The sequence below is a fragment of the Lynx canadensis genome, chromosome B1, assembly GCF_007474595.2.
Source record: "Lynx canadensis isolate LIC74 chromosome B1, mLynCan4.pri.v2, whole genome shotgun sequence".
Taxonomy (NCBI): domain Eukaryota; kingdom Metazoa; phylum Chordata; class Mammalia; order Carnivora; family Felidae; genus Lynx; species Lynx canadensis.
The window spans coordinates 138271739-138284258 of record NC_044306.2 but is presented as its reverse complement, the minus strand read 5'-3'; the positions used below and the strand labels follow the sequence as shown (position 1 = coordinate 138284258).

At 41.6% G+C, this 12520-nt stretch overlaps 1 protein-coding gene across 1 annotated transcript in view; it reads right to left on the bottom strand.

Moving 5' to 3' along the window:
* Positions 1-12520, bottom strand: part of SCD5 (stearoyl-CoA desaturase 5) — a 153816-nt gene that overhangs the window by 53993 nt on the left and 87303 nt on the right. The window contains exon 2 of the mRNA XM_030313585.1: positions 7073-7203. Coding sequence (XP_030169445.1) covers positions 7073-7203 — 131 coding nt within the window. The remainder of the gene's footprint in view (positions 1-7072; positions 7204-12520) is intronic.

Sequence of the window (12520 nt, the reverse complement as noted above, 5' to 3'; positions counted from 1 at the left end):
CACTAAAACATATGAGGCCATGTTGTTGCCCCTCCTAAAGTTCCGGAGTGCCTTGCCATGGCATTTAGAACAGCATCCAACCTCCTTGCTATACCTGACGGAGCCCTGCACTGATGTGGCGTTCATCCCCCTCTCTATAATCTCTTCAGTAACTGTCTCCCACACCCACGTGGACCAGCCACACTGGCCACCTTTCTCTTCCTTGTATACACCATTCTTGTTCCCATCTTTGCTTTGGCTCCTCCTCCCATCTGGATCCCCCTTCCCCTACCAGTTGTCTCCCTCAGGTCTCAGCTCTAATGTCACCTCTTTAGCAAGGACTTCTCTCACCAGCCTCTCCAAAGAAGCCACTGCCCTGGCACTCTGTCACATCGCTGTGTTTAAATTCTTCACCTTCGGGGCGCCTGGGTGGCGCAGTCGGTTAAGCGTCCGACTTCAGCCAGGTCACGATCTCACTGTCCGTGAGTTCGAGCCCCGCGTCGGGCTCTGGGCTGATGGCTCAGAGCCTGGAGCCTGTTTCCGATTCTGTGTCTCCCTCTCTCTCTGCCCCTCCCCCGTTCATGCTCTGTCTCTCTCTGTCCCAAAAATAAATAAACGTGGAAAAAAAAATTAAAAAAAAATAAAATAAAATAAAAAAATAAATTCTTCACCTTCTTCTCTCCCTTTTGAGTACCATTCTTGACTCATTCGCTCACTTGTTTATTTGCTCTCTTTCCCACTGAAATATATACTCTATGAGGACAGGGACCTGTCCGCCTGTCTGTCGTGTTCTCCAGTGCCTGGAAGAATGCTTAGTCCATCTATCTGCTGAATGAAAGGATAAACATATCCTTTGATCCTGGGAGAGGCACTGGAGTGTTGCAGTGAGAGCGGGACCTCCGGAGTCGAGCCTCTGCACTTAAAATTCCCGTTGTGTCATTTCAGTACGTGTGTCCTTGGACAGGTTATGTAAGCTCTTTTCTTTCCATTTCCCCACGTATCAAATGAAACAAATAACAGTATCTACCTTTTAGGGGTATTGTCAGAAGACCATATAAAGCACTTAGTGAAGTGACGGTATGTAGTAGCTCTAGATAATTGTTTTGTTTTATTGTTGCAGAGTTTAGACTTGCCAAAGTTTACGGCCCATGACCATGTGATTTATCTGACATATTTAGAGACAAAGTTTGGTCCATTTACAAATCACACCAACTTCCACCTTCTGGTCCGACATGCAAAGAGCTTGGAAGTAGTCCGTCACTCCCCATCCTTGCAACAACAACAACAAAAATCCAAATGAACTGAAAATCAACAACTCGTCTTAGATGCATCAGAGAAGTGAGGCCGCAGGGCAAACTACTGCCCCCAAAAACTAGAGAGATAAACAGGCCGTTACAGAGAATCACTGCCTCCCAGAGGCAGAAACTCAGGAACAAAAGCCCGCAGCTGGTGCCAAGATGGGCAGGCACCTTTAAACCGTAATTGATGAACTGCTCAAGTCTTAGTGTGGACAAGTTTGAGAGTTAAAAACACGAAGGTCCAGGACTAGGGGGCCCCAACTTTCATAAGTTTTACCTCCAGGAGCCCTATCAGGTTCTCACTGTGAACAGCTGGTTCTCCCAGCAGGTGGAAGAGAAAAGTAATCATTCTGAAATACACACAGTGCTCCCTGTTCTCTTTTCAAGACCCATCCTCAAGAGAAACTATTTTACCAGATCCTAATCAACCGGGGTTTTACCAAAGCCTAACTGACCTGGGGAGGGGAAATACTCACCTCAGGCTCAGAGACTGAGAACTAGTCCCTTCATCTCTATGTCAATAGTGCTCCTGTATGATGACAGGACCTCAACTGAAAGAGCTGAGCCTTAAGCCTCATTTAAGAAGAAATCTCTAGGAAAACCCAAAGACAATACAGGAGAGAAAAAAAAAGGATACCAGAGGAAACTTTAGCCCCTGACACCGTAGCTAGAGTGCATAGTAAGCACACAGCCCAATTCCTAGCCAGGTAAACATAAAACTTCACACTAAACCCCTATTTCCTCAGTTCCTCTTACCCAGTACATCATCTCCAGCTTCCGACAAAAAGTTACAAAGTATGCTAAAAGGCAAAAAATCCCATCTAGAAAGAAAAAGCAAGCATCAGAATTAGATTCCACATATGGCAGAGATGTTGGAATATCAGACTGGAAATCTAAAACAACTATGGTTAACATGCTAAGAGCTTTAAAAGAAAAAGTGGACACCATGCAAGAACAGATGGGTAATATAAGCAGAGAGATGGAAACTCTAAGAAAATATGAAAGAAAAATGCTGGAAGTCAGAAAAACTGTAACAAATGAAGAAAAATGCCTTTGATGGGCTCACCAATACTGGACATGGCTAAAGAAAGAGTCAGTGATCTTGAAGATACATAAATAGCAACTTCCCAAGCTGAAATGCAAAAAGAAGAGATAGAATATCTAGGAACCATAGGACAATTATAACAGGTATAACAAATGTATAATTAGAATACCACAAGGGGAAGAAATAAAGAGAGAGAAAAGAAGGAACAAACAGCAGGAATATTTGAAGTAATAATAGCTGAAAATTTTTCCAAAATTAGTGACAGTCACCAAACCATAGATCCAGGAATCTCAGATAACACTAAGCAGGATGAATAGCAATTATATATATATATATATATATATATATATATATATATACACACACACACACACACACACACACACACACATATATATGTATATATATATATAGGCATATCATATTCAGACTGCAGAGAATTAAAAGCAAAGAGAAAATAATGAAAGAAGCCAGAGGGAAAAATATCTTCCCTATAGAGGTACACTATTTATTAAGATTTATTTATTTATTAAGATGTATCTTAAAAAACATGAAAGCAAGAAGAAAGTGAAATAAATTATTTAATGTGTTGAAAGAAAACCCTCGAAACCTAGAATTCCATATCCAACAAAGTTATTCACCAAAAGTGAGGGAGAAATAAAGACTTTCTCAGACAAACAAAACCTGAGAGAATTTGTCATTCGTAGACCTGCCTTGCAAGAAATGATAGAAGAATTTTTTTAGAGAAGGAAAATGGCATAGGTTAGAAACCCAGATCTACATAAAGAAAGAAGAGCATTAGAGAGTGAAAAAATGAAAGTAAAACAAAACTTCAATTTTTCTTATTAATCGATCTGACAGATAACAGTTGGTTCAAAATAATAGTAGCAACAATGTATTTGTTGATTAGAGCTCATGGATAAGTGAAATGAATGACAGCAATGTCATAAGAGATAGGAAGGAAGAATTGGAAATGCTCTGTTATAAGGTTGCTGCGAAGTGCCATAATGTTATTTGAAAGTGGATTTGGATTAGTTCTAAATGTGTATTACACACTCTAAAGCAACCATTACACAACTGTAAAAAGAAGTATAGTTGATATGCTAAAAGGGGAGAGGAAAAGAAAATCATGTAAAATGTGCAGTTAAAACTAGGGAAGACAAAAAAGGCACAAAGAACAAGGGTAATGAGTAGCAAACAGAAACAGGGTAGATGTTACTCCAACTATATCAGTAATCGCTTTAAATGTGAATAGTTTAAATATACCAATTAAAAAACAAGATGTCACAGTGGATACAAAAACAAGAGCCAACTAGAAGCTGTTCACAGATCACACTGTTGAACATCACACAAGAACACCCAGAGATGAGCCTAAAGCATCCCTGGCCTGAGGGTCAGGAGACAGGTTTCCCTCTGGTCCACCCACTAACTTGCTATGTGACCTTTCACAAGTCACTGACATTCTCTGGGCCTCTCTATACTACTCTTGACCCTTTATTGCAAAATAAGAGGAGTTAGACTAACTCCCTTCCAGCTCAAAACCCAGTGCGTCTTTACTAGGATCTGATGAGTAATCATGGGCAGAGAGGAGGCTGCAACATCTAACAGGTGCTATTTGGCTAAGCTCATGAGAGACCCAGTTGCACCCAGAAGCGGTGTGTGCATGAATGTGAAAGCACAAATCCAAAGCCCTGGCTAGTGCTTGTGAAAGCTAAACTCTTGGGTACCATTGGATGGTAGAAATATCTCACCTGGGTCCATATTTAACTAGCAGAAAATTACAAGGAATTTGCACCCCATATTTAGGTTGACTGGCATCCTACTGATATGGAAGGAGAATGGGCCAGAGAGGAGCTCAGGGGGTGTCTGCTGAATGAAAGGGACAGAGGATTATCATAGCTCCTTGTCTATCATTCCTCCCCTGTCTTCATCTTTCAGACTAAAACACCTTCCCACTATCACCCCTGCCCCATGTGCATACATCTTCTACAGAAGAAAGAGAATAGGAAGTTTCAAATGTTTAAGCCCCAATTTTAAGAAGATTGTTCTTGAAGATCTCGCTTGCAGGTTCTAGCAAAAGCCCTGCTCATTGTCTTCAAATACAGATAACCATGGCATGACTCGTCCATTATGGCCAAAGGCATGACCATTCTGATGGAGTAAAGCACAGGAGAACCTTTGAAATTATCTTCAAAAACCCATGAGGACATCAAAGGGAAGCTAAATCAATGACTCTGCATTAAATCAGGGTTGCAGATCTGTACCCTACATGGACAGATCATAGCACATTTTTACTTTCCTAGGTTCTTCTCTCCCCAGGGTTAAGTGGTCTGGATGGACTGTACTCTTTCCCATTGACACAGTTTTGCACTGTACGGAAGCTGGCCCTATGCTGACCTTACAGATACCTTTCACCTAGGTCTATGATGTTGTTATAAACCCCAGACCCATGAAGTACTGACATTTCCACCGGGAAATTGTGGGAATTCTAATATTCCACTAGATGGAAAGCTATACGAAGACAAGGCTTGGGACTGTGTTTGCTAACATTATACCCACTGTGCCTAGCTCAGTGCCTGGCATAGAGTAAGTACTCAATAAATATTTGTTAAATGATTGGGGGGGGGGGGAATCCACCACAATGTGAGCCTGAAAGAAGTAGGCACAGTTCAAATTTGATTGTTTCCAAAAATACTTCTTGAAAGTATTAATTCATTTCTCATTTCTTTAACAAACTCTCAGAGTGCCTTCTATGTGCCAGGCACCATAACACAGAAATGAATGAATGAATGAATGAGACAGTACACCAATTCTCATAAAGAAGAGAGAGAACAATATTCACTGAATGCAACTGTAAGTTGGGCATTTTTTATTCATTATTTCATCCTTCCAACAAACTGTGAGGTAAATATTATTTATTTCCCCCCTCCTTCACAGACAAAGGAAGAGGGAATTGCACAAAAACCCACATGTAGCAAATAGCAGTGCCAAGAATTTATTCCAGGACCTGGGTACTTCCTCTAGAATGTGTTTTCTCCCCAATGTCAAGTTAAAATCACAGTGTGATGTTCTGTTATGTGATGTTATGCTGAGGAAACTCAGGTCATCAAAAATTGAGTTGTAAGTAAATAGTTTCATTGGGAAAAGGGAAATAAGAATTTTATGTTCTCAATTTCAGGTTGTTTAGGTTGGAAAAAAATTTTAATAATGGAGGTGCTTTGTAACTACATGAGTGTGTAATTGAAGGTTAGAAATAATAAACTGCTCAAACAAAACAAATGAAAATTACAGAGTTAAGTCCTAAATAGCATCTAAGGCCCAAGTCAATGAGTTTCTAGATTATCATTATCATAACTCATTGTTATGATAAACAAAGCACAACATTAAACTAAGATGGTTGAAGTCAAAACAAAGTGTGGTGTAGTTCATATTGCCGATGATGAACAAAAGAACATGAAAATAAGAATTTGCCAAATGCTCTTCTGTGCACAATAGCTTTTTCTCCAGGACCTGGTAGTAATTCCCGACTGCTTGAATTATAACCAAGAGATATCCATAATATGAATTGTGTTCCCTAAGGTCTATTGTGTTATATCCTATGTGCTTTATGAAGGCTCAAACTGTGGGAGGGAAATAGGGAAATGAACCCTTAGACATGAGAGCAACTTGGAGAAATGCTCAGGGTCAGGTTGTCTTGTAGGGATGGGAGGCCCACTGCGGAGATAGCCACGTGACTTGCATGTTTGAAGGTTGCCTGTTTCCCTGAACCCTAAAGCCATTTTGCAAATCACCATTTCTTCCCAATGGGTGAAAATACATGGAGCCTGGAATCACCTGTATTCATATATTGGCAGAAACTTTGAAAGCACGTTGTTCCCATCCACCCTACCTGGATCAGATGAGGAGCTGGGAAAACAAAAATTCATAATCAACTCAAAATCCAGCAGTTCAGAAAGTGCCCAAGGTGGTGGGGAATGTTCTACAACTGGAATAGTCCTAAAGGATATGGCCCAATCCTAATGCAGTGATGACTCTCTTACATTTTTATACTTCCCTGCAATTTTTAATGATTTCATAACAACTATGGGAGTGAAGTCATATTCTTATTTTTATAGATGAAGAAACTGAAGATGAGTAAGTGATTGCCAGCAACCATCAGAGTAGGGCTAAAATCCTGTCTTCCAGCACCAAATTTAATAGACCTCTACCACAAAATGATAGGGTATGTTTTCTAGGAGCAATGAATGGCTTTCAAGTCAGATCTGCATTTGCATCCAGGGCATATATCCAGGATATACCACTTTCAGCCACGTAATTTGGCAAGTTCTTTAACCTCATTAAGCTTTAGTTCCTCATCTGTAAAATGGGGACACATATGACACCTAGCTCATGGGGTTACTATGAGGGTCAAACGCAATATGCAGATAGCATGCTCAGCACAGAACTTGGCCATGGGTAGAGCCGGACAAATGTTGAGGGTTTCGGGGCATGCGTTTTGGGTGGAGGAATCTCATTCCTCCTCTGTGGTTTAGTATTCCTAGGGGCACAAAGCCCCTAGGGAACATTTTACCATATCTAAAGCTACAAGGAGATAGAAATTTGGGACAGAAGGGGAATGCTTAGGGACCTGATTACTGAGCCTGGAATGGAAGTGAAGGAATGATCAGTCCACAGGGAGCAGGTCTGTGCCTCCACCCACAGTGCCATCTGTGCTGGGTCCCTAAGGCAGAGAGGACCCTCCATTGCCCACCTGGAAAGCCATGGAGTTGGCAACAGCCAGAAATATCCTCAGAGGCAGCTTGGCTTTGTAGGACCTGTGGCTCCACAAGCGATGGGCACCAGCTGTCACACCCAGAGCAGATAGGAGGAAGCAGAAGTACGCTGTAAGACACAAGCAGGGAAAATGTCAGTAAATGTCACCAAGCTCCTACACAAGCTTTTTTCCCCTATGCTTTTTTCTCTTCTGCATAGACCCATGGGAAATGGTGTTAGAACAATCTGCAATGTGAAGGAAGAATCGATAACTTGGGGAAATGCAGACTTTTTATTGATTTGTAGTTTTTCAGTACCAGGCAGAAGTGGTGAAAACTTTCCTCAGGAAACTTTGACCTTTGAACATTAATTTTTCTCTATCAAACAAATCTTTTATTTGCTAATGTTTCTTGCCAGTCTTGATGCAAAGTCTTAATCACGTTAGTGTGTATTTGTAACTCAGTCTTACATGCTCATTCTCTGTAGAGCTAAGATTGATGTTTATGTTGCCTCTTGACTGGCACCTGTGCTAGGAAGTGTGTTATATGAAGACCATATTTCTAAATGGCAGTGCCATTATCATGGCTTCATAGGCCTTTGTTTGAAGGAAATCAGGCCAGATCTAAAAGCAGTGAAGTCTGGCTCAGGACCAGTGAAAATGAGAATAAAAATGACAATAGGGACAACTGAGATTTGCCTTCTAGAGATCCCCACTTACACCATCGCTATGACCCGGGATGGCAAAGATGGCCAGGTGGGGAATTTTTTTAAAGCCAGCCTACAGTGGAGCTTATTATCTACCACACACTTAAATATATTATCTTTAATCCTCATGACATGTTGTAATGTCTCATTTTACAGTTGAGGAACCGGATCTCTGAGAGTTAAATCCTGCCTATATACCCAAGTCAGCCTTGTTCCAAAGCCTCTGCCAAGAGACCCCATGCTGCCTGGCCAGTGGTGGGGGTGGATTACTTTTTATACCAAGACCTGGGAGAGTTTATAAAAGCCTGTGTAGGGGTGCCTGGGTGGCTTAGTCACGCGACCAACTCTTGATCTCTGCTCGGGTCATGATCTCATGGTTTGTGAGATCAAGCCCTGCTTCGGGCTCTGTGCTGACAGTGCAGAGCCTGCTTGAGATTCTCTCTCTCTCTGCCCGTCCCTCCCTCCCTCCCTCCCTCTCTCTCTCTCAAAATAAATAAACTTAAAAAAAACTGTTAAAAAAAAGTGTGGTATAAAGGGGACACAGGGACCCCCCAATAAATTATTATTCCTGAGATTATTACAACTACTTTAGTGCTTTTAAAGCAATATGCCCACACGATGCTAAATGTCTTACTTGGATTATCTTATTAAAAACACATCAAACAATCCTATAGGGTTTATATTATTATTAATCCCATTTTACAGATGAGAAAACCAAGGCTTAAAGAAGTTAACTAATTTCCCAGTGTCACAAAGCTAGGAGGTGTCTTTGCTAAGAGTCAATCTCTAGTCTGTCTGAACCAAGAACCAAGTTCCTGACCCCACACTCCCCTATCCCTCTGGGAGACATCAAGTAAGTTTTATCTTTACTTCTTTACACCCCACTACCATCCTTAATACTGGATTCCAGTCTAAATTTAAAAGTGAGCTTCTTCCTTACTTGAGGGGAGAACTCTAAACCTAGCTATAAGTAGGTAGGATCAGGCATATTATCCCACACAATTGCTTCTAGCACTTAGCACATACAAGGCCCTCCATAAAGATCTGGCAAAGAACAAGTGAGTGGCTGTCAGAACATCCCTGATCAACTGTGAATGGTACCAGGACAAGACGAGTTTTTAGGGAGACTATTATAGCACTTGTCTAGAAGAATTACTAGGGTAACTTCAGTGTCAATATATGTATTCAAAAGTAGAACCATATTACATCTCCCAAAGGTCAAGTCTGATCTTGACCTCAATCCATATTTATATGGGTCTAAAAACAAGACTTACCCTTGGCACTAAGATTAATGAGTCTCTGAATGCATGTGCTTTTCATAAACTTGACAAATCATTCCTTACTTGAAAGGTTAAAAACAAAAAACGACAATCTGCCCATAAATCACAAAAAATAACAGTATATAAAAAGTTGTGGCCTCTTTTGTTATTATAATTTAATCTTGGTCATGAGTCTATGAAACAGACAGCTATTTTCCATGTCATCCCTGGCCTTCATGTCTCTACCAATAATTTTTTCCCAGCTGTCAAGTAGTTAGGGAATAAGAAAATATAACAGAAAAATTCAATGTGACTCTATTTTGCCAGTGGACTAAGACACTGGACAATGAAAAACATTGGCCAAAAAAAGAATCCATTCAACGCATGGTTCCCAGACAGGGCCTTATCACAGACAATGTTTCCCAGTATGGGATCTCCACTATTTCAGGGATCACTTACATGGTTGATCTGAGCTGGGCAGTAGTGGCTATTGGTTTTTCATGGTCCTTCTTCTGGCAACAAGAATGTGGCCATGTAACCCAGGCCTGGCCTAGCATATGACTCTATCTTCCTGGCCCTGGAATAAACAGCTGACCTAAACTTTCTCTCTCTTCTGGCTCAAAGACTAAAGGTCACATATCCAGGCATGATTACAATAGTAGAGAATGAGGCCAAGTAAGTGAGACATGAAGATGATGGAGATGCCAATAAGAGCTGAGAGGAGAGCTGCCTGCCCCGGGCCACTGGTTGCAGCCCCCAGAGCTCTACAGTTCTTTTGATGCTGTGAGCCTCCCTGGTATTTCTCCTAGTTATGTGAGGTGACAAATTCCCTTTTCTTGTTGCTAGTTTGCTCTGGATTTCTTTTTTTTTTAATGTTTATTTATTATTTTGAGAGAGAGAGAGAGAGACAGACAGACAGACAGAGCATGAGCAGGGGAGGGGCAGAGAGAGAGGGAGACACAGAATCTGAAGCAGGCTCCAGGCTCTGATCTGTCACCACAGAGTCTGACACAGGGCTCGGACCCATGGACCCCAAGATCATGACCTGAGCAGAAGTCAGACGCTTAACTGACTGAGCCACCCAAGTGTCCCTGGATTTCTGATACTAAAATTCTGCAGAACCTCTGGGGAAGAAAGCAACCTCTGGCCATAGCCCAAATGAGGACAAACTACAAAAACCCTTACCTGAATATGAGACTGTTATATTGACAGGGCTCAGTTTTCCTATTTTGATAGGGCTAATTTAAGAGGTTTTTAACCTCTTTTCTATGATCTTTGTGGAGATTGATATCCAAACTAGTTTTCAGATGGATGCTGCCTAGTTGGCTCTGAGACAGTCAACTACTCAGAAACAGAGTTGATAACTTTGGGGGGAAAAGGAGTAACAAGCAGGGTCAATAATTTTATCAAGTAGCTCACACCTCACAGAGAAAGGAACTAGATCAACAGAATTCAGAATCACAATATTACAGAATAGTAAGTAGCAAACACCTATATTGGTCTGGATGGAAAGAAGAGTCACCAATTCAGGCTATCTCAAGTAAAAAAAGAATGTAGAGATGCCTGGGTGGCTCAGTCCATTAAGCATCCCACTTCAGCTCAGGTGTGATCTCACCTTTCGTGAGTTTGAGCCCTGTGTCAGGCTCTGTGCTGACAGCTCAGAGCCTGGAGCCCACCTCAGATTCTGTGTCTTCCTATCTCTCTGACCCTCCCCCATTAGCACCCTGTGTCTCTTTTTCTCTCAAAAAATAAACATTAAAAATAATTTTAAAAATGTATTAAAAAGATATTAAATAGCCTACAGATCTCATACTTGGGGGGGGTGGGTTGCAGGACATTTGCAGGACAGTTTTGGTACAGAGCCTCCAAAATGGCCCCAATGCTCCCTGCCTCCTGATATTCACGCCTTGCGTAATTTCTTCCCCTTTAGTAACTTGCTCCTAACCAATAGAATGTAGAAACATTGAGGGAACATCAGTTCCATGATGAGGTCACAGAAGATTGTGACTTCTGTTTTGCTAGCAGATTATCTCTTATGTTGGCTTTGATAGAGTAAGTCACCACATTGGGATGACCCATGTGGCAAGGAAGGGAGGGTGGCCTCCAGCCAACAGCTAGTGAGGAAATGAGACTTTAGTCCAATAATCCTCAAGGAACTGAGTCCTCTCAACAACAGTGTTAGTGAACTTGGAAGCAGATCCTTCCCCAGTCAAGCGTTCAGATAAGACAGCAGCCTGGGTCAACACACTGCTGCCTTGTGAGAGATCCTGGGGCAGAGGGCCCAGCACCAGTGGTACCTGGATTCCTGCTTCACAAAAACTGTGATAAAATAAATGTATGTTGCTTTAGGTTGATAAATTTTGGGGTGATTTGTTCTGTGGCAATAGTAATGCAAGACTTAAGTAGAAACCTTACCTCAAGGGAAGGAAGGTATACTTTAAATCCTGGTTTAAGAACAGTTTGCTGTTAGGGTGTCTGTGGCTCAGTAGGTTAAGTGCCTGATTCTTGATTTCAGCTAAGGTCAGGATTTCATGGTTTTTGAGTTCGAGCCCTGCATCAGGCTCTGCACTGGCAGTGTGGAGCCTGCTTGGGATTCACTATCTCTCCTTCTCTCTCTCTCTGCCCCTCTCCGCTCACATGCTCTCTCTCTCAAAATAAATAAATAAACTTTAAAAAAAAATAACAGTTTGCTGTCTATAGGGACAGAAAGTAGATTCATGTTGTGAAGAGCTGGGAGGGCAGGGAGGGAGGAGGGGAGTGACTGTTAATGGGTATGGGGGGGATTGGTGTGAAGAGTGATAAAAATGTTCTAAAATTGATTTTGGTAATGGTTGCACAATTCTGTGAATATACTAAAAGCCAATAGATGAGTTGTATGCCATGAGTAAAAACTTAATAAAGCAGTCATTAAAAAAAACTATTACTGAATTCCTAATAGACTTTGTAATTATGTATATTTTCTAAATGCAGAATAAAATAGACATGACACAAAACAAAACAAAACAAAACAAACAAATATCAACCATTTGCCTAGGATGCCACCACAGGCATCATCACCCCTGGACACTGGGCACCACTGGACACTCATGTCATACTGTGGTCTCTTAAATCTTCCACAGCTGCCAAGAAGAGTCCCTATTTGACCCTTGGCCTATGCCTGAATATATCAAGACCCAAGATTCCAAGGCAGAAGCACCTATTTGTCCATGCTCAGATCACAAGGCCAGCCCCAGCTGCCAGCAACAAAAGAGAGAGTACCCGCAGCCCCTTTGGTTTCCAGGGTGGAAGGCAGAGCCTCCCATCTATCCTGAGTACTCTATTGGAACAATGTTTAGAGAATTATTGTAGTGACCCCCTTTGGACCACACAACCAGAGAACAGTCCTGGAGAGATGTTAAGAACCAAAAATTAAAACTCCCTTAATTCCGGACCTGACCAGAGGGAGAGGTGGACAGCTCCCTTTGAGACCCATCTGTGAGCAC